Source organism: Hemiscyllium ocellatum, chromosome 24 (assembly GCF_020745735.1).
Source record: "Hemiscyllium ocellatum isolate sHemOce1 chromosome 24, sHemOce1.pat.X.cur, whole genome shotgun sequence".
NCBI lineage: Eukaryota > Metazoa > Chordata > Chondrichthyes > Orectolobiformes > Hemiscylliidae > Hemiscyllium > Hemiscyllium ocellatum.
The window spans coordinates 20197902-20221904 of NC_083424.1; the positions used below are offsets into that span (position 1 = coordinate 20197902).

General features: G+C 39.3%; 1 protein-coding gene across 3 annotated transcripts in view; it reads left to right on the forward strand.

The window, feature by feature from the left end:
• Positions 1-24003, forward strand: part of LOC132827309 (protein-tyrosine sulfotransferase 2-like) — a 69981-nt gene that overhangs the window by 40258 nt on the left and 5720 nt on the right. Inside the window, exons 1-5 of one of the 3 annotated variants that reach the window (XM_060843949.1) lie at positions 3422-3482; positions 11929-12877; positions 14838-15036; positions 16296-16346; positions 19732-19811. In XM_060843949.1, coding sequence (XP_060699932.1) covers positions 12018-12877; positions 14838-15036; positions 16296-16346; positions 19732-19797 — 1176 coding nt within the window. In that variant the 5' untranslated portion in view covers positions 3422-3482; positions 11929-12017 and the 3' untranslated portion in view covers positions 19798-19811. Of the gene's footprint in view, positions 1-3421; positions 3483-11928; positions 12878-14837; positions 15037-16295; positions 16347-19731; positions 19812-24003 lie in introns of those variants that run through there. The other 2 variants (XM_060843948.1, XM_060843950.1) reach the window with 2 other exon arrangements.

Consider the following 24003-nt stretch of genomic DNA (forward strand, 5'->3'; position numbering starts at 1 on the left):
CAAATTTCAAATACAATGTATCTTGTGATTAGATACTAATCTTAGAAATCTGCAATTGTCTTATAATTTTGAGACAAGCATGTGACAAAGCACTTCAGAAATACAACCAATTAAGTTCTAATTTTGGTCAACAACTGCTCATCACTCTGTTAACATTTGAGTTCTGTTTCTATGCAAGTTACAGGTGAAGAGTTTAAAAGAAGGCTGATATTTTCTCAGAAGCTAATGATATGAGCACAGTGATTTGGGTTAATGTGTTGGGTTGAGCTTTGAGGGGAGACAGACCTGCCTTTGGGCAGGAACTGATGTTAAGGATACAATGTTTAAACCATTGTCCTGTTAGAATAGAAATATATATTTTAAAAATGTGGTAAGTATGAATGTCTTATCACTTTGTGCACATAACAACTTGGTAGTGAATTTGGAAAAATAAATGTAGGAATTATATTTGAGTCTAGTGTTTTTAAAGCAATAACTAATTTGTCTCAAGCAACACTGAATCAAAAATATCGACTGTAGTTTGGGCATCTACAGGAATGCAAGTTGTTAAAAACCACACACCACCAAGTTGTAGTCCAACAGATTTATTTGGAAGTACTAGCTTTCAGGCCGCTGCTCCTTCCGATGAAGGAGCAATTGCTCTGAAAGCTAGTACTTCCAAGTAAACCTGTTTGACTATAACTTGGTGTTGATGTGTTTTTTTTAACTTTGTCCACCCCTGTTTGATATCAACACCTCCACATCTTGTTTGAAAATAGCATTCAATTGCTAGTTCAGCTTGGATGTTAACACTGAACAGGAAATAACTGGAAATTTTACTGTCTTTTTCACATAATTGTAGAAATTACATAAGGTTATTCCCCCAATTGCAATTGTGCTAGTGTTAGTCTTTAAATGGAAATTAGTAGAGTAATGCTGGCATTCTCCATTGAAGGCATTAAAATTTGAACCATTTTGGTCATGAAATACTAATAAGGCACAATTATCAATTTGGAGTACATTTCTAACATATCCAGAGCAGCTCACCTACAAAGAGGGTGGGAATACTGGGAGTAAATTAAATCACTCTACATCTGCCAATACATTAAAAGACATTTTATCCAAGGAGATACCTCAACCAGACTCTGCTTAATCCTAAATTGAGATATTAAGTGCATACACTATTCCTATAAGATTATTTATTAATATTTGAGAACCATGCTAGTTTTGCTAGTAATTAGCAAATGAGTTTTAATTATAGTACACTGTGATTTCAGCATTGCATTAATGTATTTGTATAGTGAGAAGGCAGCAACTTGGAATAATATAACTAACCTGTTGCAGATATCTTTTCCTAGTCCTGGGTTGCTGAGATCTATTAATCCTTCCTTACTTATCTCTTATTTGCATACTACATCTCATCAGTACCACCAATAAACCAAAGTCAATGCCAGTGAACTCGATTATAGTTTCCTACCTGCACTGTCAACTACAGAGGTCTTTTTCTATACCCCTATACTTTGGCTGACATAAAATTTCATTCTGTAAAACTGAATTCTAGCTTCTTCTGCCAGCTAGACTTCACCTTTGGACAGTTTCCTTAATTTGCCAGTTTGTCACACCAGCCATAATCTGAAAGGGTGAATACTTGAGTGTTGTTTGATATGTGTCTTATTTGTCCACTATCCTATCTCTCTTCCACTGCTATCAAAATAAGTATTTTGCACTTATTCATTCTGTTCCTCAATAGTCTACACAATTTGAAATGTATCTGCAAATTGTAGTCCAAGTTCTCCTCTACAAAAACAGTTCAAAACCCATCATGCTGCTGCTTATTAAACTGGTGAAAACAGCATTTTCAACTTCAAAGCCCTCTTCTCTGCACCACCGCTCCCCTCCCCACACACATGCCAATTATTACTCAGTAAGTAATTTCTCTAACAGTTTAACAGTAAATATCACCACAACCATTGATGTTTAATAAACTATAATCAATGACCTAGTTTTAGTCTGTCTAATGCAACTATAAATGTTTCATGATTGCTGAGTTGGCTGACTGTGGTTAACTGGTAGTATGAGCAAATAGACATTACTTACCTCTACAGGAAGAAAGATAAGAAATGTGTTCAGTTTAGTTTAAGTATTTACATAAACGTCCGGCTGTACAAAAAACGATAAGTGCAATGCATGAAATTAGTTTGTGATTTTCTCTAAAAATCTTGCTCAACATAGAATTAAAAAATTAATGAGCAAACTTTAGAAAATTGTTAATTAAAATGGAGCTTTGTATGTAAACTAAGCGGAAGAGAAATTTGCACACCAAATATCCTGAGGTGGAACATTACTTTGGGTATGTGTTTCCTGCCCTTCTCTTTTTCTGCACTACACAGTCTGAAGGTATCACAAAGAATTAAGTGTAGAGTTAGTCTGAGCCTCTCTTTCCAAAACCCTTTTTTAAAATCTGAAATAATTCTTTTCAGAATTATTTTTCCCTCTTTCACTAATTCTCTCCTTTTACAACCGTACCCACTTGAAAATGTTAAGGTTTTGGATCATAGTTTCAAGTATTCCCAAATGATTTGCAAACTTTTAGAAAAGGGATATCATTTTGATTTGAAGAAACTGTTATTGCATTGTTTAAGATAGAATATTTAATTATTTGCTTTCGAATTCTTATTCTAGAATTTCTAATGCTAGTTGTATTCTGCAACGAAAACATACTGGCACATGTAAACAAAAAGAGGCATCAGGCACCTTGATATATAATGAAAACAAAATAAGGATGATTGAAAAAGATAAGTGTGAATTGTAGTCAAATCAGGTCTGGAAATATGGAGAGAAAGAAATATTGGGTCAAAAAAGAAATGAGGAAAAAATAGCATTTAACCATGTTAAAAATCTTATGTATTTTTATTGTTCATCAGTGAGACATTGCAGTTTTAAATGTTTCCTTTCTGAGCAGAAGAAAAGTAGCCTGTAACACTTCATCATTTGAAAGGTCTTTGCACTGAATATCACCAACTATTTTCAGTGATTTAACTTAATATTGCAACTCCCTGCAATATTTTCATGATGCTAATAGCAGAGCGGCACAAATTGTCTATCAAATTACTGGATTATTTATCTACTAACTATGCATACATGAAACACTCTAATATTTTGTTGCAAAATTCTGGCCTTGAAATCACGCTATAAATTTAGAGTTGGTGAAAAGGTTTGGAGATGAGGTTTTGGATTCATTCACTGTATATTACACTTGTAATTCCAGTTTCTAGCTGCTATTTTAATCTTCATTGACTCAATGTCCTGTTTCATTTTGTGTGATGATTTCGAGCCTTTGGGTGGCACAATGGTTGATAATGCTCTCTCTCAGTGCCAGGGACCCTGGTTCGATGCCAGCCTTGGGTGATTCCTATACGAGTTTGCACATTCTCCTGTGTCTGCATATGTTTCCACTGGGTGCGATGGTTTTCTTCCAACAGGACAAAAGATGTTCACATCAGGTGATTTGTCCATGCTGAATTATCCCATAGTGTTCAGGGATGTGTATGCTACTTGGATTAGCCATGGTAAATGCTACAGGTTACTGGGATAGTGCAGGGATAGGATGTTCTTTGCAGGATGGGTGCAGACTCGAAGGGCCATTGACCTTTCTATACACTGTAGGGGTTCCTTGATTATTTGCTGTTTTATACAAGGGCAGCTAGGGACAGGTAATAAATGCTGGCCAGTCAGCAACACCCACATCCCACAAATGAAATAAAGAAACAAGAGGCCTGTACTGAATACCATTGAGTCAGTTCCTCTAATTCCAAAGTGTCTTTTTATTGGATTCAGATTTTTACAGGAGCTTCAGCAATTAACTTGCACAGCTCTGTCTATGTAAACCATAAATGTCAGCCATTGGTTTATAATCTACAAATTTACATCTGCTTACATGACTGTGGAACTTGATGTTGTCTTTTTTTTTTGTAACTTTTTTTTAAAAACAATTTTTCATTTATAAATTCAAGGGTTCACACTTGGAAAAAACTCATGGTCCTCAATATGGCATTGAGTTGTTCTAATTCTTGTCTGATTCCCTGAGATGTGGTGTACCAGCAGTTCGTTTTTTGTAGTTTTTATTGGTGTTGTTGAATTCCTTGCTTTAATAGCAAATACAGTTAAACTTCTTTCTCCATCTATTTTTTGTGCTCCATGCTAACTGAAAATGTGTTGCTGGTTAAAGCGCAGCAGGTCAGGCAGCATCCAAGGAACAGGAAATTCGACGTTTCGGGCATAAGCCCTTCATCAGGAAGGGCTAATGCCCGAAACGTCGAATTTCCTGTTCCTTAGATGCTGCCTGACCTGCTGCGCTTTAACCAGCAACACATTTTCAGCTCTGATCTCCAGCATCTGCAGACCTCACTTTTTCCTCCATGCTACCTTCCAACCTAAAAGTGGGAGAAATAATAGAGATTTAGATGTTGTGTAACTGGGCATTGCCAGTGTTTACTTTGTTTTTTTTCTCATTCAATGTGCTTGCTTTATCAAGGTGAAAAACACATTTTGTAGGAATCACAAGTTTACATTCTTTAGCTCCACGGAAGTTCTGGTGCCCTTTGGCAGATTCCCTGAGTTCCAAGAAACTTTGTTTTAATACCATATTTTCTTTAGTACCTCATACAAGATTTTGGAGTCCACAACTTTAAGCATAAGACCTATGCCAATCACCATTATAGACTTAGTTTAAGGAGCAAATCTAATTAATTAGCTGCAAGACCCAATCCAAGTGTTTTCACAAGTTTCCAGAATTAACGTTATTAACTTCTTCATAATAAGTATAAAAGTAAATAAATACATTTTTTAAAAAAAGCAGTATTTTGTAATCCATCCAGGTCAGGACACTGGTTGAATGGGCACAGGTCTCCTGTCCTGTTGACTGAAGTTTTCCTTCTGTCTTTGGTCATCTTCTGTATCAAAGCACTAAGAACCAATGTTTATTAAGCCTCACTCCCCACCACCATTGTGAACTTGAACTGGCTTATATCTCATGGTTGGTGTTGGATTAACTAAACAAGATGTGCCTAATTTCTGATTGGTTCCTTTTAACAATGCTAATCAGTTTCTGTATCTCCCAAGTCTTCTTTGACATGCCAGTCACTCTAAAAGTGCTTTGCTTGTGTAAAGCTTGTCCATAGGTTATCTCCACTTGATCTTTACCAAGATAGCAAGTGCTAATGAATCCATTTCTATCTGCCTAAGAAAATGTAGTGTGATTAATTATCAAACCAACTATCCAAATTCATTGATACGTATATCAATAAAGACCAAAATAAATTCAAGATTATTAAACTGGCTGTAAAATCAAATTCATAGAACTATTATATACTTTAAATTGCAAAACTAAACTAATGGAATGATTGAGAGCTGTGTGTTGAGTAAAAGCCTTTTATCTCAATGCATCCTCACATGTTAGCCTAAGTGTATGAACCATAAAAGCAACCGTAACAATTTAACCTGGGTCATATGGCATTGTTATGTACAGAAAAGGTTTACAACCAACCAAAACTAAACTAAACATAATTTAACTCTTCACCTATTTAATCAAGTAAAAATTATTTATTGAAAATAACTCAATCGTGCACTCAGTTTTAATTTCATAAAATACATTATCCAGTATTTAAGAACAGCATTCTGTTTGTGTAAATTTGAACTTTTCTTGATCTCGATTTAATACTAGTATACGATCAGTTACCAGGAAGCATGTTGAGCGAGAACAAAATGAGTAAAACCGTTATTGTTTAGTTCCGTTCCTGAATGGCGTCTGTGGACCAGCACACATTGGTTTGGCAAGTAGCATTATCACTCATATACTTGGCACCTGTGTGAATTATGGTGAAGACCTGCGCTATCTTTTTATACAAAGTACACACAATTTATTTAACAGAATCCCTTTGAATACTCGCTGCTCACAATTAACTGCTGTAACAGAGACTTTTTGTAAATTTACATTGTGTACATGCATAGAAGCTAATGTTGAAATGCCCTCAAGTTGTCAGTCATGATCTCATGAAGATTCCAAAGATAGAGAATAGCTGAGGGCTATTACCATATTTGTATATGCTTCACTACAGCCTATAATCTGATATCACATCACTATCTCCCACACATGAATTTGAACTTAGGCCTTTGTTTTTGTCTGCGCCACCTTAACTAGCAGACTGTTGTAAGCATGTTTATGAAAATGTTATTTACACTTCCTGCTATTAGCTCTGAAACAAATGGTAAAACGAATCAATTTTATCAAATTCTATACCAAATACCCTTTTGTTTTTACTCTGGTTTTTAGACTGCTTTAAGCATGCTGCATGCTGTTGGATAAAAGTACTGTTCTGAACTGGACACTGGGAAAATACAAAATGTGCTATGCTTCTGGTTGCCCATCTCCCAGCCTGCCCATTTAAAGAATGCTAGTTCATAATGCGTGCAGAAAGGTCTGCTTTGCAAATTTCTAATATTTCAGAGCAGACTAGAAATCTATACTTTCAATAGTAAGAAACTTTGCAATAGTTTTTTAAGTGGCCTGGAGATTGGGGATTCCCAGCTTTACACAAGAGAGAAAATGTTGATGTAAAGCCTGTCTGAGAGATTTTGTGCCATTTCATTTCAATCTTTGTTCAGGCATTAACCCTGGCTGACAGATAAAAACACATCCTGGCATTAACCACTGTGTTTTCTTAAAAAAAAAATTGCCCTATTGCCTTTTCTTGTAAAAAGTTTTTCTCCTCTCACCTTAAAAATAGTCTTTAAACTCCACACCTTAAGGTGAATGCAGGTGTCTTTTTTCCTTATCTATACCCCACCTGATTCTGGAAACCTCTAAGGTCATCCCCTCAACACTCTACGCTTCAGTGAAAACAGCCCCCGCCTAACCAGCCTCTCCCCATAACTCCAAACCCTCCATTTCTGGCAACACCTGGTAAATCTTTTCTGAATCCACTCCAGTTTATTAGTACTCTTTGTATAACAAGGCAACTAGAATGAAGAGAAAGTGAGGACTGCAGATGCTGGAGATCAGAGCTGAAAATGTGTTGGTGGAAAAGCGCAGCAGATCAGGCAGCATCCAAGGAGCAGGAGAATTGACGTTTCGGACACGAGCCCTTCTTCAGGAATGAGGAAAGTGTGCCCAGCAGGCTAAGATAAAAGGTAGGGAGGAGGGATTTGGGGGAGGGGTGTTGGAAATGTGATAGGTGGAAGGAGGTCAAGGTGAGGGTGATAGGCCGGAGTGGGGGTGGGGGCGGAGAGGTCAGGATGAAGATTGCAGGTTAAGAAAACGGTGCTGAGTTCGAGGGATTTGACTGAGACAAGGTGGGGGGGGAGGGGAAATGAGGAAACTGGAGAAATCTGAGTTCATCCCCTGTGGTTGGAGGGTTCCTAGGCGGAAGATGAGGCGCTCTTCTTCTAGCCGTCGTGTTGCTATGGTCTGGCGATGGAGGAGTCCAAGGACCTGCATGTCCTTGGTGGAGTGGGAGGGGGAGTTGAAGTGTTGAGCCACGGGGTGGTTGGGTTGGTTGGTCCGTGTGTCCCAGAGGTATTCTCTGAAACGTTCCGCAAGTAGGCGTCCTGTCTCCCCAATATAGAGGAGGCCACATAAGGGTGCAGCAGACGCAGTAAATGATGTGTGTGGAGGTGCAGGTGAATTTGTGGCGGATATGGAAGGATCCCTTGGGGCCTTACAGGGAAGTAAGGGGAAGGTGTGGGCGCAAGTTTTGCATTTCTTGCAGTTGCAGGGGAAGGTGCCGGGAGTGGAGGTTGGGTTGGTGGGGGATGTGGATCTGATGAGGGAGTCACGGAGGGAGTGGTCTTTTCGGAACGCTGATAGGGGAGGGGAGGGAAATATATCCCTGGTGGTGGGGTCTGTTTGGAGGTGGCGGAAATGATGACGGATGATACGGTGGAGGTTAGTGGGGTGGTAGGTGAGGACCAGTGGGGTTCTGTCCTGGTGGCTATTGGAGGGGCCGGGCTCAAGGGCGGAGGAGCGGGAAGTGGAGGAGATGCAGTGGAGGGCATATCGATCACGTCTGGCGGGAAATTGCGGTCTTTGAAGAAGGAGACCGTCTGGGTTGTACGGTATTGGAACTGGTCCTCCTGGGAGCAGATGCGGCGGAGACGAAGGAATTGGGAGTATGGGATGGCGTTTTTACAGGGGGCAGCGTGGGAGGAGGTGTAGATTAGGTTGCTGTGGGAGTCGGTCGGTTTATAGTAAATGTCCATGTTGATTCGGTCGCCCGAGATAGAAAGGGAAAGGTTTAGGAAGGGGAGGGAGGAGTCTGAGATGGTCCAGGTAAATTTGAGGTCGGGGTGAAAGGTGTTGGTAAAGTGGATGAACTGTTCAACCTCCTCGTGGGAGCACAAGGCAGCGTCGATACAGTCATCGATGTAGAGGAGGAAAAGGTGGGGAGTGGTGCCAGTGTAGCTGCGGAAGATGGACTGTTCCACATATCCTATGAAGAGGCAGACATAGCTGGGGCCCATGCTGGCAGCCGAATATGGCCTCCTCTATATTGGGGAGACAGGCCGCCTACTTGCGGAACATTTCAGACAACACCTCTGGGACACCCGGACCAACCAACCCAACCACACCACCCCATGGCTCAATACTTCAACTCCCCCTCCCACTCCACCAAGGACATGCAGGTCCCTCCCCCAAGTCCCTCCTCCCTACCTTTTATCTTAGTCTACTGGGCACACTTTCCTCATTCCTGAAGAAGGGCTTATGCCCGAAACATCAATTCTCCTGCTCCTTGGATGCTGCCTGACCTGTGCTTTTCCAGCAACACATTTTCAACTAGAACGAGGTACACTACTCCAGAAAAGCCTCATCAACGTCCTATACAACCTCAACATAATGTCCCAATTCATATGCTCAAAAGCTTGAGTAATGAAAGCAAGTATGCTAAACACATTCTTAACTACACTTGTCTACATGTGACACAAATTTTAAAGAATGATGTCCCTAAGTCTCTGTGTTCTAAAACGCTACCTAAAGCACTGCTTTTAATTGTACAAATCCTGCCCTTGTTTGTTTTAGTAAAATGCAATATCCCACATTTATCCAAATTGAACTTCTTCAACCACTCCTCAACCCAGTGACCCAGTTGATCAAGATCTCTTTTTGTAGTCTTAGATAACTTTCTTCACTGTTCACAATACACCAATTTTGGTGTCATCCACAAACCTACTAACCATTCTTTTTGCACTCTTATCTTAAATCATTTATAGAAATGGCAAACAAAAGTGGACCCAGCACTGATACCTGTGGAGAAAACTACTGGTCAAAGTCCTCTGATCTGAAAAAAGTCCCTCCACCACCCTCTTTCTTCTACCGTAAATCCAGTTGACAAGTTCACCCTCAATCCCATGTGATCTAACTTTACTAATTAATCTGTGATACAGAACTTTGGTCCAAGGCTTTAATAAAGTCCATGTAAACAAGGGTCAACTATTCTCTCCTTCCCAGTCATCTTGTTTACTTCCTGAAAGAACTCAATCAAGTTTGCAAAACATGAATTCCCTCACACAAAACCATGCTGACTGTTGCAAATCATTCCTTGTCTCTCCAAACGCATATAAATCCTAATCTTCAGAATAGCCCCCAACAACTTACCCACCACTGAAGTCAGACTCACAGGTCCAGAGTTACCAGGCTTTCTTGAACAACACTGTAATATTTCCAATTCTGTCTTTTGACACTTTTCCCCCCTCAGTCTAGTGAAGACTGAAAGGTTTTGCTTAGTGCCTTGTCAAGCTTAACAACAGCTTATTCAATGGTATTTTCTAATCAATTTGGAATCCTTTTAGCAACTGAGATTTCCTTCTCTGTCACCATGATCTGGATAGCACCTTTGGTAAAGACAAATGCAAAATGTTCATTTAATACCTTAGCCATGTCCCCTTCCTCTGGGTAAATCCCTTATTCGGCCCAAATGGTCTTACTCCTCCTTTTATCATTTTACGATTTGTATTTGAGAGGTTGAACAGTTTAAGTTGACATACACAAGATTTTAGAAGGATGAGCGGAGATCTAATTGAGGTATATAACATTCTAAAGCGAATTGATAAAGTCAACATGGAACAGATGTTTCCTCTTGTGGGGCAATCTAGAATGAGCTAGCTTGTTTTAAGCTAAGCAGTGGCAGATTTGAAATCGATAAAACATTACTTCTTTCAAAGGCTTGTGATCTGTGGAATTCACTGCCCCAGAGTGTGATAGATGTTAGGACACTGAATTCACTTAGATTAGATTAGGTTACTTACAGTGTGGAAACAGGCCCTTCGTCCACACCGACCCGCCAAAGCGCGACCCACCCATACCCCTATGTTTACCCCTTACCTAACACTACCGGCAATTTAGCATGGCCAATTCACCTAACCCGCACATCTTTGGACTGTGGGAGGAAACCGGAGCATCCAGAGGAAACCCACGCAGACACGGGGAGAACGTGCAAACTCCACAGTCGGTCGCCTGAGTCGGGAATTGAACCCGGGTCTCAGGCGCTGTGAGACAGCAGTGCTAACCACTGTGCCAACGTGCCGCCCAACTTAAGGAGACGATAGACCAATTTTTAATTAGTAGCAGGTTAAAAGGTTGTGGGGAGTGTGCAGCAAGCTGAAGTTGAAGCCAAGATGAGATTGGCCATGATCGTATTGAATGGTGGAACAAGCTTGAGGAGCTGACTGACCTACTTTTGTTCCTGCTGTTCTTTAGTTCTTATGTGCCTAAAGAAGATTTTGCGACACCCATTTATGTTGGCTGTCAGTCTTTTCTTTATAATTTCTATTTACTTCTCTTTCTTGCTTTTTCGCCTCTGAACTTCCTCTTGGTTGTCAATTGTATTATCTGCCAGAATACACCTGTCATAAGAATTTTGTTCTCTTCTTAATTTCTGTCTCCTTTGACATTCAGGGTGCTCTGTATTTGTTCTTTCGATCTTTCCCATTCAGGGAATATACTACAAGCCATCTCTTTTTTGAAGGTAGTGCATTGTTCATTTAGTTTTTTTTTCCCAAAGAATCTCTTGTTCAGTCTATCCTGCCCAACTGTCCTTGTCCAATGAAGTCAGCTCTATACCAATTGATTTTTTTTTCTTACTCTGGATTGATAAATGTCATTCTCCATCATTACCTTGAACATTACGATACAATGATCTGTGTTTCTTAGATGTTCTTGGAGTGAAGGCAACAGTGAAAAGCTGTAGTTCACAGCTCAATTTCACTATTAATACAAGGAACAGTACCAGCAAATGACACAATCAACAAGTTGAAAAGCAAAACCATTCAACTAGGCTCCTCCTTTGGTGTGAAGGGGTTGGCTAATCAAGAATGGCTAAACTGACTAATGGCTAATTAAATAAAGTTTAAAGTCTTGTGGAGTGATTTTGTTGAAACAAAGAGGCTTGACAGGGTAAGTGCGGAGAAGACATTTCCACAAGTGGGGGACATCTCAACATGAACATAGTTTTGAATAAGTGTCTCCTTATTCTGTAGCTAAGGCGCAAAGGAATTTCTTCTGAAAAGTAGTGAATGTCTGGAATTATTGGAGCTAGGTCACTGAAAGTATTTAAAGAGGAAGTAAATAGATTTTTGAAGTATCGAGGAGTTGAGGCCTGGGGCAGAACAGTCATGATCTTATCGAATGGTGAGGCAGGCTTAGGGACTGAATAGCGTACTTCTGATCCTAATGCTTATGTTCTTATGAATACAAGTCACTTTTAGTTTTTATGAAGGCCCTGAGGTATAATTTTATTGTTATGATTTAAAATTAGACACTCTCTCTTGTGTTTGTTCCAGTGAGTGCAAGATGAAAAACTTTGGTATCATGTCTATCTTGTCAGAGATATTAAAAATGCTTTTTGGCAATGTTTGAAGTTTGGAGGTTTGTATCTCATATATTCTTTCTTGTTACAGAGCTGCAATGAAACCTTATTAAAATGAGAAAACCTGAACATTGAAGCTGAAAAGCCATATATGCCCATACAGGAGTGAAACTATCCAATATGCGTGTCAGCATGAGAAGAATCGTTCTGCTTGCTTGCTGTGCTGTTGCTACTATGATGGTGTTCCACATGGGCCAGCACATGTGGGAATGTCAACAGATATTGAATCAGAATGGGGGCTGGTTCAATGGCATACGAACACATAGTATGATGAAACCAGAAAAGGATGAATTGGTCATGTATAACTCAAAAAACATTGAATTTCGCTACAGTAAAAATATGCCTCTAATCTTCATAGGAGGAGTTCCCCGAAGTGGGACAACATTAATGCGAGCCATGATGGATGCACATCCAGAAATACGCTGTGGTGAAGAAACTCGGATCATTCCACGTGTGCTGGCCATGCGTCAGGTGTGGTCTAAATCAGAACGTGAAAAGATGCGCTTGAATGAGGCAGGAGTGACGGACCATGTCCTAGACGCGGCATTACAAGCATTTATTTTAGAAGTAATTGCAAAACATGGTGAACCAGCAAAATACTTATGCAATAAGGACCCTTTCACCTTAAAATCGTTAATTTATCTGTCCAAACTGTTTACACAATCTAAATTTATTCTGATGATACGAGATGGCCGGGCATCAGTGCATTCCATGATTACAAGAAAAGTGACAATAGCTGGATTTGATCTTAACAGCTACAGGGATTGTATAATCAAATGGAATAAGGCTATTGAAATTATGTATGGACAGTGTATGGAGGTGGGACCCTCCAGATGCCTCTCTGTTTATTATGAGCAACTAGTACTACATCCCAGAAAAACTATGGAGAAGATCATGACATTTCTGGATATTCCATGGAATGATGCTGTTTTACATCATGAAGAACTAATAGGAAAATCCGGAGGAGTCTCGCTTTCAAAGTGTGTTTATGCTTTTTTTTTTGTTGCTTTTTCCCTCCTCTTCCTTCTTAAAGTGATTAACCGCTACAGGAAATAAAAGCAAAATACTGGAAATGCTGGAAATCTGAAATAAAAGCAAAGTACTGGAGAATGTCAGCAGGTCTGGCAGCATTGGCAGAGAGAAACAGAATTAGACTTTCTGGAGTTCCAAAGATAAACCATTTTGGACCTCCTAATGTTAAATCCTTCTTTTTCTCTATACTGATTCTACCAGACTGAAGTTTCTCCACCATTTTGTTTTTATAAGTTCTACAAGGGTCTTGGCTTGCGACAGTTCATGTGTAATAATAATGGACAGCTGGTTTGACATCCCCACTGAAGCTGTGCTCACACAATGTTCACTGACAGCACTTGCTAACAGGAGGTTATTACTAACTAGTCAGCAACTTGTCAACTTTTCCCCAGCTGAGAATTCTCCATGTTACCTCCGAACAGAATTGAATCTTTAACCGTTCAGACTGATTTGGTTTTATTTTTGATTCATCTTTCTTAAAGTAAAAGAGTATAATGCTGAGAAATTCTACCTCTTAAATTCAGAAATCATGTAGTATAACATCCCCAGATGTTTCAGAGGACCAATTCAAACAAACTTTTGACACTGAACCATATCAGAAGATATTAAAATGGTTGACTATTAACTTGGTCAACAAGGTTGGTTTTAGCAAGCCTCTAAATGAAGTGAGAGAGACAGCAGAGTTTTATGGATCATATTCTATTGCTTTAGATCAAGCCAGTTGATGGCATGCCAATGTTAGTTCTACTTCCCCTTTGTATCCACTGCCTATTTGTTATGCCACATAGTCCATTTTTAAGATTGCTACACACCTGCAGATGTGCATATCTTGAAGGGACTAATACTTGCGTGCAGCTTGTTTGTCCTGGATTGAAGTTCTCGATTGCCATGTGGCCTTGCACCTGCCTATCTTGCAGGGAATATTGACTGACAAAAAAAAGAGGTACATAGAGATTTTGCAGATTGTAGGATTCAAGGAATTTAGAAATATGAAGGGTCAAGGCAATTAAAATCAGGATGAATTTAAAGTTGAGGTGAAACTCGACCAGGAAATCAGACAACCTATGTGATGGAAGAACAAGACTTGACGCAAGTTCAGATAGATGACAAAATGCTTGATCAAAGAGGTGGGTTTTTAAGAAGCACCTTTAAAGAATGACATTAGCCCTGTTCATGCATCCCATGCCTTATGGGGTTAATGTTTAACTTGCCGCCTAGTTTTCAAACCAGCATTATAGGTTAGCTGCTCAGGATAGAAACCATCTGATTTAAAACTGATGGAAATTTGAAATCAGGATATACTTGTACCAGAGTTGTTAAAGGAAGAAAAGTCTTGCTCTAACAGATGCTTTGTTTCGTGGGTTTCCTAACAGTTTTTTTTTTATTTCTTCCCCCTTTTTCAGACCAAGTAATTGGCTTTCATCAGCCAGCAACATTTGCAGGGTAATGACATTGGGCATTGCCCAAATTTTGTATTGATAAGTACTGATCTCTACTGTAATGGTTGTATTTAATTGTGATCTCACTTTTTCCCATTTGTGGCTTTCAAAATGAAGAGTGGATATAATTGGATTTGTGAGTTATGACCTGCAATGTGTGGATAGCACAGTATTGGCCAGTAAGGTATGAAAAAATGGTTCTAATTACCCTGATAATTAACAATTAGGCTTAATGAGGGGAATATTGATATTTGTAAAACAACTGCTGCCATCAGCAATCTAATTTTTGTTACAAGAACTTTGCAAGCAATGTAGGAAAACTAAAGTTAAAGCCTGGCATATTCTTTTGAAACATCCATCTCTATGCAAGGTCTACCTGATTTAGTTTGCTAACTAGAAGTTAATAATACAGTAATATGATCATAAACTTGATACTTTAAAAGCTCTCTGTATTTTCTTCCTTCTGCAGAATAGAACGATCCACTGACCAGGTTATCAAGCCAGTAAATCTTGAGGCCTTGACAAAATGGGTGGGACATATTCCAAATAGTGTGGTTGAAGATATGGCACGAATAGCACCTATGTTGGCCAAGTTGGGATATGATCCCAATGCCAACCCACCAAATTATGGGAATCCTGACGCACTGGTTATAAATAATACCAAAAGGGTACGTGAGAAATATTTTAGTCTAGATAATTTATTGGTAGTTTTTTAAACAATGTTTTCCCCAGAAAACATGCATGTAAGTCTCTCATTGCTACTGTTCAGTCAACTCGAAAGAAACAAATGAGACTGGCTGATAATGAATTATTCCTCCATTGATCCTCACATGTCTCATCGTCCCCTTCTCCATCCAGCTCTTAAAGGGATACTTCTGTTTTACAACTTCTGTCGTGAAGTCGATAAGTGCTGCAAAGGGTAACGTTCCAATGTATAAATAGTTGCTCTTCACATGAGTGATTCAGACTCTGAGGACATGAGAGCTCAGCTTAATTCTGTACTCGCATATCATTTGATCATACAAGGATCACTGGATAAAGTTTAAGAATGTTCAATTTTTTTTTCCTCTCTTTTCTAGAGAGAAAACACGTATGCACTAGGTACATAGCTCCCCCCCTCTCTCTGGAACAGATCACAAATGGGAGATCAATTGTATTTGTGGGAAAGATCAAGGTTCATATATTGATCTACACGTGGACTACTTGGGCTATTAAAGGACTAATAGGGTGATCAGAAAGCATTGACACATTTTTATACTGGTATTGTTCTGAGCTCCATATTGAGTAGGACCAACAAATGGCTCTTGCACCCATACAAACAATGTAGGACCCTATTTGCAAAAAAGTCTTTTTGGCTGCTCACTTCAGGATTGATTTGTCCTGAGACAATGGTGCCATTGTGGACTGCACTAAAGCAAACCAACCCTGAAGGTTGCCTGCAACTGAAAAAAGTAAATCAGCAGAATTCAAGACCACCACCTCCTCCAAATCAACTATCATTTTCAACTAGTTTGACATGCACTCCCAATGTTACTGCAAGAATAGAAGAATGCTGGACTAACTGAGGCATCTCAAGTAAATCTTTTCCACTGACCTGGGTAAACGGGTGGCTCAAAGTGAATGGGTGAATGACTTCAAGACTGTGAAGATTTATTTTTGCTTCCTGTTAGTTTTGGATGACACATGACAAAAGAGAAGATGGCAAAGTGTCTACTGATTATAGTAAGCAAATTCAATGCTGATTACATCAAATAGGTGTTAGATTCTCAACTTTTGATTTTTGACATTTTAAATGGAAGGTTCTGTGGTCGTAGTCTGGATGTTTCTTTCCAATCTGAATTGTGGAAGAATAGAAAATGCTGTCTGCCTTAAAAATTGAGAATTGTTCAGATGCTAAAACAACTTCTTTTCATCACATTTTACACAGGTCTTACAAGGTGACTTTAAAACACCTGTCAACTTAAAAGGACCTTCTCCGGTAGGAAAGCAATATTTATAACCTTATTCAGGAAATTGTCAACAAACTGTTGACATCCATCTTCAAATTGTTGTACAGGCGTTAAACTAGTATCTTTATAGAAGCCACTTATTGTCACTGATTTCTAAAATGGCAAATATTTGACACTACTAGACTTCGTGGGTTAAGAATTTTTCTGTGTGCTTCTGTTATTTTGTTGCAAAATAATATTTGTAAAATAGATCTCGAGTAAAACTGATGCATTTCTTAATATCAATGAGTTCTTTACTCAGCTGGCTATCAGATTTCAAATTGTAATTTTTGATCATAAGTTGTTACTTAAATTATGTTTAATAGAGCAGATAAGAAGGTGTCTGATTAACTTATCAAGTTCATCAACTCGTGTCTCATTATTTAAGGCTGTGAATAAGGTATTCTTTAATGCTCATGATGGAATTAAGCAGAATTATATTTTTAGTAATGGTTACCTTAAATCAATATGTTCAGATGTGTTATGACACCCCCTTGCTGAGATATTAGTATCATCAATAGTCAAAGGTGAGGTTCTGGAAGACTGGATGTTAGTTAATGTGGTGCCCTTATTTAAGAAAGGTGGTAAGGAAAAGTTAGGGAATTATAGACCGGTGAGCCAGACAGAGGTGGTGGTAAGGTTGTTGGAGGGAATTCTGAGGGACAGGATTTACATGCATTTTGAAAGGACTGATTAAGGATAGTCAACATGGCTTTATGAATGGGAAATCATGTCTCACAAACTTAATCAAGTTTTTTGAGGAAGTAACGAAGAGGTTGTGAGGGCAGAGCAGTGGGCGTGATTTGTGTAGACTTCAGTAAAGATGTTAAACAAGGTTCCTCATGGTAGACTGGTTAGCAGGGTTAGAATTTACGGAATACAGGGAGAACTAGCCATTTGGATACAGAGCAGGTTTGAAGGTAGAAGACAGAGGGTGGTGGTGGGGTTGCTTTTCAGACTGAAGGCTTGTGACCAGTGGTGTGCCACAAAGATCGGTGCTAAGTCCACTGCTTTTCATCATTTATATAAATGATTTGGATGTTAACAAAGGAGGTGTGGTCAGTAAGCTTGCAGATGACACCAAAATTGGAGGTGTAATTGACAGCAGAAAAGATGACCTCGGAGTACAACTGGATCTTGATCAGATGGGCCAGTGGGCTGAGGAGTGCAGATTGAGTTTAATTTAGATAAATGCGAGATGCTCACTTTGGAAAGGCAGATCAGAACAGGACTTACACTCTTAGTGGTAAGGTTCTGGGTAGTGTTACTGAACAGAGACCTTGGAGTGCAAGTTCATCGTTCCTTGAAAGTAGAGTCAAAGCTATTTAGGATAGTGAAGAAGGCATTTGGTATGCTTTCCTTCATTGGACAGAGGTCATGTTATTAGCTTTGAAATTCCACCTTTGGAATATTGTGTGCAATTGTGGTCTCCCTCCTACTGGAAGGATGTTGTGAAACTTGAAAAGGTTCAGAAAAGATTTACAAGGATGTTGCTAGGGTTGGAGGATTTGAGCTACAGGGAGTGGCTAAATAAGCTGGGGCTGTTTTTTTTCTGGAGCGACAGAGTCTAAAGGGTGGACCTTATGGAGGTTTTATAAAATCATAAGGGGCACGGATAAGATAAATAGATAGGAGTGTGGGAGTCCAGAACTAGAGGGCATAGATTTAGGGTGACAGGGGAAAAATTTAAAAGGGACCTAAAGAGGCAAAATTTTCACACACAGGATGGTGAGTGTACACAATGAGCTGCCAGAGGAAGTGCTGGAGGCTGATACAAGTGCAATATTTAAAAGTTATCTGGATGGGTGTATGAATAGGAAGGGTAGAGAGAGATATGGGCCACCTGCTGGCAACTGGGACTAGATTAGGTTAGGTTATCTGGTCGGCATAAACAGGTTAGACTGAAGGGTCTGTTTCTAGTACGTTCCTGACACATCTCTTATGCAGCTGGTACTTGAACCTAGGCTTTCTGGCTTAGAGATGGGGACATACCACTGCCACAAGAGTCCCTTTTCAAAGAAATGCATCTATTCCCTCTGCACTGAAGCCTGAGCTTTAATAATGTTTCTGCTGGTTTCAAGTTGAGGACCTTTCATGTGTGAGAAAATGTGATATCAACTACATTACAGAAACACAAATATGTTTATTCCCTTCTCTGCACTAAATTATAATTACAAACAGATAGTATTCTTAACATGACCTCTCTGATTATTTGACAGAAACTTTCAGTACTTTATTTCTTTTGGATAGCTCCCAATACTGATCAGCATTTTCTCATTATATCTGCTGCTTTTGAGGCTACAATTTCTGCATTGTGTAACATTTTGCTCTAATATTGATTTTTGAATCACATTATTTGTCACAATTAAAATGCATTTCTTGGTTCAAAGTATTAGCTAGTTTATATTTATTCCATAATTACCATCCTAACTTGGATTTTATCTTTTTTTTTATATAATGTAATATTTTTGTTAACTTTTACAGTTAATATAAATTGTACCTCTGCTGGCCAGTTCAGTTCTATATCTCTTGAATGTAATTTAACATGGATTGGAAACCTATTTAATGTTCTTCAGAAAATTTATGCTCCATTGACGTCAGTAGGACATACAGTCAGACAACTTTATATTTGCATTTTATGCTTTATCTCATCTCCCGAGACTGGTAAAATTAGTGCTCATCAGACAGAATTAATAATAGTCTCATGTATACCAAATCAGAAAGCTAGTAAAAGCTAACACAGCTCCAGGAAAATGTGAGAGAACCCCAAAAGTTCTAGCTTCAACAATCCAAAAGAAATTACAAATGTTAAACAAAGATATGGAGCTAGAGTTTTAGAACCCGTTTCCAGATTAAATACCAATGAATTGGATATAGAATTTGCATGTTAAATTATTGCACTCCCAATTTAGTTAGACTTTCTCAATGATATAAAGTCTGCAAACATTTACTTCATGGAAACTGTGTGCGCATTGAAGATGCAGGGAGAAAAATACTTAAACTGAAGGAAGATCCAGTAACCAAATTTACCTGTGTCCAAATACAGCACAATAGCAACATGACTGTACACAACAAGGAAATTGAGGGCAACATGCCCAGATTTTTCAGATACTGACTGGCAGACAAGGTAGCTTGATGCTGACTCAGGATTGAAATATAAATTGAATCAAAGTCTCAGATAACATCCTTGAAATAGTTCTGAAAGGTGGATCTTCCTTATTGCAGCTTTTGACATGTCTGATTGCACTTCCCTGCTTTCAGGCGTCTCCTGATTTTGAACTCATTGCATTTTCCTTTGCTTAGTTCAAATCCTACAGATTCAATTGTAATCCAAAGTATCTCCAATACGGTCTTCTCTTTTTGTATTACCTCCAGGATTCCCCAACAATTTGTCCTCTGCTTGCTCTACTCCTCCTTTATCTGTATGCTGCACTCGAATGACACAATTAAGTGGTTACCTCTAGATCTGCTTTTCTACTGAGGACGGAGGATCACCCCAAGAGCTACGAGTCCAATAAGATATTTTTAAGAAAGTAACTGGTAGGTTAGATAAAGGGGACTCTAGAGTAATGTGTCTAAGCTTGTAGAATGATCCAAAGTGAAATAGAAATTTAAGTTATTAGGAACATAGATTCTGCAAAGCAAAAGAGACACGTTATGTGACTGGGCAAACAAGTGGTAGCTGAAGTATAATCTAGAGAAGTACATTTTTGCAAATAAGAATATATGATCAGAACTTTTTGTTTTGAAAAGTATGGAATTTCTAATTTATGCTCAGAAACTTGGCTTACTGGTTTAAAGAATACAGCAAGTTAGCATTATTTTTCAATTCCTTCATGAGTTATGATTGGCACTGACAAGACCGGTACTTGTTTTCTATTACTGCATGAGCAACTATAGATAGTGAGTCTGTACTGCACTGTGGTTTGGACCATGTATCAGTGGCGAGAGAAATTCCACCAATAATCCTTCTTCCAAATTGTCTGGATTCAGTGGGAGGACCACTGAACAAGTGTATTATCCTTTTTGAAGTGCGCTTTACAAGAATGTAGGCAAAGCTCTTGCAAAACTGACCAGAATGGACTGGACACTATCTGAAAATAATGTGTCTCAGTCATGTCCTTTTTTCCTTTTCTCCCTGCAAAAAACTCTCAAGTAGCCAAAATTCGAAGAGAGGACAAGGAAGCTCCTGCAAAGATGCTCTAAAGGTCTCTTTGAAGCATGACAGAATTGACATTAAAGACAGGGAAGACTTGCTACCAATCATTTTGTCCTTCAACTGCATCAAGCTTGAATGCAAGCAACTTAATGAGGCAAAACAGTGGCAGAGAAGGAAAGAAAAGAGAAAATCCTGCACTTTGGATCCCCAAAGCTTGAGATTTTCTGTCCCATTTTTGCAAAGATCTACAGGTCAAGATAGCCTGTTCAGTCACATGCAGACCATTGGGGAAAGCCTGTGACCCTAAATTGATGTCATTCTTGATTGAAGGACATTCAACACTGATGATGAGGCACCATCTTGAATGTAAAGGTCAGTACCTACAATGTTTTTAAGAAGCAAGTTCCAGGTTTTTATCCCAGCTGTAGTGAAGGAATAGTGATATTTTTTCAAGTCAATGTCATGTAGCTTGGAGGAACTGATGTTGTTGATAGGTGTTGCTGTTCCCACTTGAATGCTAGGTAGAAGTTACAGGCTTTGAGTTACTTGCTGTAGAATTCTCAGCCTCTGACTTCACATCACCCCTAATATCTATATTGCGGGTCTAGTTAAGCTTGTGATCAATGGAGCATCCCCCTCCAAAATGTTGATGGTGGGGAATTCTATAATGGTATTTAACCATTATCTGGAGCTAGTTGTTTGGTGACTATCTTAAGTTGTTAAGAATTCCCTCAGTTACAGAATCGTGGGTCTACCTACAGCATGTGGATGACAGTTTAAGAATTAGGTCACTACCACCTTCAGAAGGGCAGTTAAGAACAGGCAATAAATTCTAGCCCTGCCAGATACATCCACGTCCCATGAGTGAATTTTAAAAAGTCTGTTCTAATCTTAGAGTCATAGAGATGTACAGCATGGAAACAGACCCTTTGGTCCAACCCGTCCATGTCGATCAGATATCCCAACCCAATCTAGTCCCACCTGCCAACACCCGGCCCATATCGCTCCAAACCCTTCCTATTCATATACCCATCCAAATGCCTCTTAAATGTTGCAATTGTACCAGCCTCCACCACTTCCTCTGGCAGCTCATTCCATACACGTACTACCCTCTAACAAAGTTGCCTCTTAGGTCTCTTTTATATCTTTCCCCCTCTCACCCTAAACCTATACCCTCTAGTTCTGGACTCCCCAACCCCAGGGAAAGGACTTTGCCTATTTATCCTATCCATGCCCCTCATAATTTTGTAAACCTCAATAAGGTCACTCCTCAGCCTCCAACACTCCATGGAAAACAGCCCCAGCCTGTTCAGCTCTCCCTAAAGTTCTCCCTATAGCTCAAATCCTCCAACTCTGGCAACATCCCTGAAAATCTTTTCTGAACCCTTTCAAGTTTCACAACATCTTTCCAATAGGAAGGAGACCAGAATTGCACACAATATTCCAACAGTGGCCTAACCAATGTCCTGTACAGCCGCAACCTGACGTTCCAACTCCTGTGCTCAATACTCTGACCAATAAAGGAAAGCATACCAAACGCCGCCTTCACTATCCTATCTACCTGCAACTCCACTTTCAGGGAGCTATGAACCTGCATTCCAAGGTCTCTTTGTTCAGCAACACTCCCTAGGACCTTGCCATTAACTGTATAAGTCCTGCTCAGATTTGCTTTCCCAAATTGCAGCACTTCACATTTATCTGAATTAAACTCCATCTGGTCCAGATCCTGTTGTAATCTGAGGTAACCCTCTTTGCTGTCCACTACACCTCCAATTTTGGTGTCATCTGCAAACTTACTGACTGTAGCTCTTATGCTCGCATCCAAATCATTTATGTAAATGACAAAAAGTAGAGGACCCAGCATGCAATCGATGATCAAATTAATAAAATATATAAAAAGGAATAGTATAATTAAAGTAAAATTGGTCAAAGCTTGCATGACAAGGTGATGCCCCAACTGGGTAGAGGTTGCTGCAGGGTGGAGGCAATGGGATAGTGGTAATGTCGCTGTGCATTACTCCAGAGCTACAGGTTAATGTTGTGGTAACATGAGTTCAAATTTCACCATGGCAGATGTTGAAATTTGAAATCAGCAAAAATCTGGAATTGTTAACTAGCCTAATGGTATCGTCAATGTCAATTGTCATAAAAAACCAGCTGGTTTACTAATAACATTTTAGGAGAAGAAAATTATGCAATTTTTACCTAGTCTGGACTACATGTGACTCCATACAGGTATGTGACCACAGCAATGTTGTTTACTTTTAACTGCCCTCCAGATAATTCAGGATGGATAATAAATGCTGGTGTGGCACCTTCTAGTGATCCAGAGTAAACCAGTCTGCAAGTCTGCAGCAAGTGTTAAATGCATGCAACATTGGCTTAGAGATTGTGCTAGAGGCTGAACTACATACTGCAACTCATCAGTGAGGGAATCATGCCACTTAAGGTCGGATAATGTGATTTGAACGATGGTCAGGAACATTAGGGGATGCAGAAAGGAATGTAGTAAATAATAGAAGGTAGTATTGTGGAGAGAATTGACACCATTCTTCACAACAAAGAGTCAAAAAAGCTATGTTCCTTTCTTGGTGCCAGAATTCAGAACATCAGCTCCAGTTTAGAGCGGAACTTGCACTGGGAGAGAGAGGAATCCGGTGGTTGTGGCTTAAATTGATACCAACAACATAAATAAAACTGAGAGGCTATGTATACAGAGAATGTAGAGTTAACAATAAATTGAAAAGCAGAATCTCAAAGATTATAATCTCAGGATTATTCGTTAAAATGAATGTAAATTGTTATAGGGCTCTTAAAATTAGAGTTGAATACTCGGCTGAAAGACTAGTGTTGGAGAATTGGGTTCTAGTTCATGGGTACTGGAGAAAGTGGGGCTGTACAGTTGGGAAAGTCCATAACTGAACCACGCTGGGATCAGTATTCTTGTGGACCACATAACTAAGGAAATAAAGGATTTTAAACTAAACAGTGGAGGCAAGGGTTCAACATGGAAAGATAAGGTGTGTCCAAGAGTAGAATTAAGACAACACCGGACAGGAGTTACAGATAAATCAGGGTTAGAAAATAGTTGGAAGGGACAGAAAATAAGAAACCTAAGAGTACAATACACTAACAGTCAAGACCAGATGGTACAAAGATAAAAAAGATGTAACATAGTTCTGTATCAGAATGTGTATATTATTTGTAACAAAGTTAACATTGGTGGTACATGTAGTACTCCCCATGTCTGCGTGGGTTTCCTCCAGGTGCTCCGGTTTCCTCCCACAGTCCAAAGATGTGCAAGTCAGGTGATCGGCCATGCTAAATTGCCCGTAGTGTTAGGTAAGGGGTAAATGTAGGGAAATAGGTGGGTTGCGCTTCGGTGGGTCGGTGTAGACTTGTTGGGCTGAAGGGCCTGTTTCCACACTGTAAGTAATCTAGTATGATTTGATAACCATTACAGAGCTGTGGCTATAGGATGAAATGGT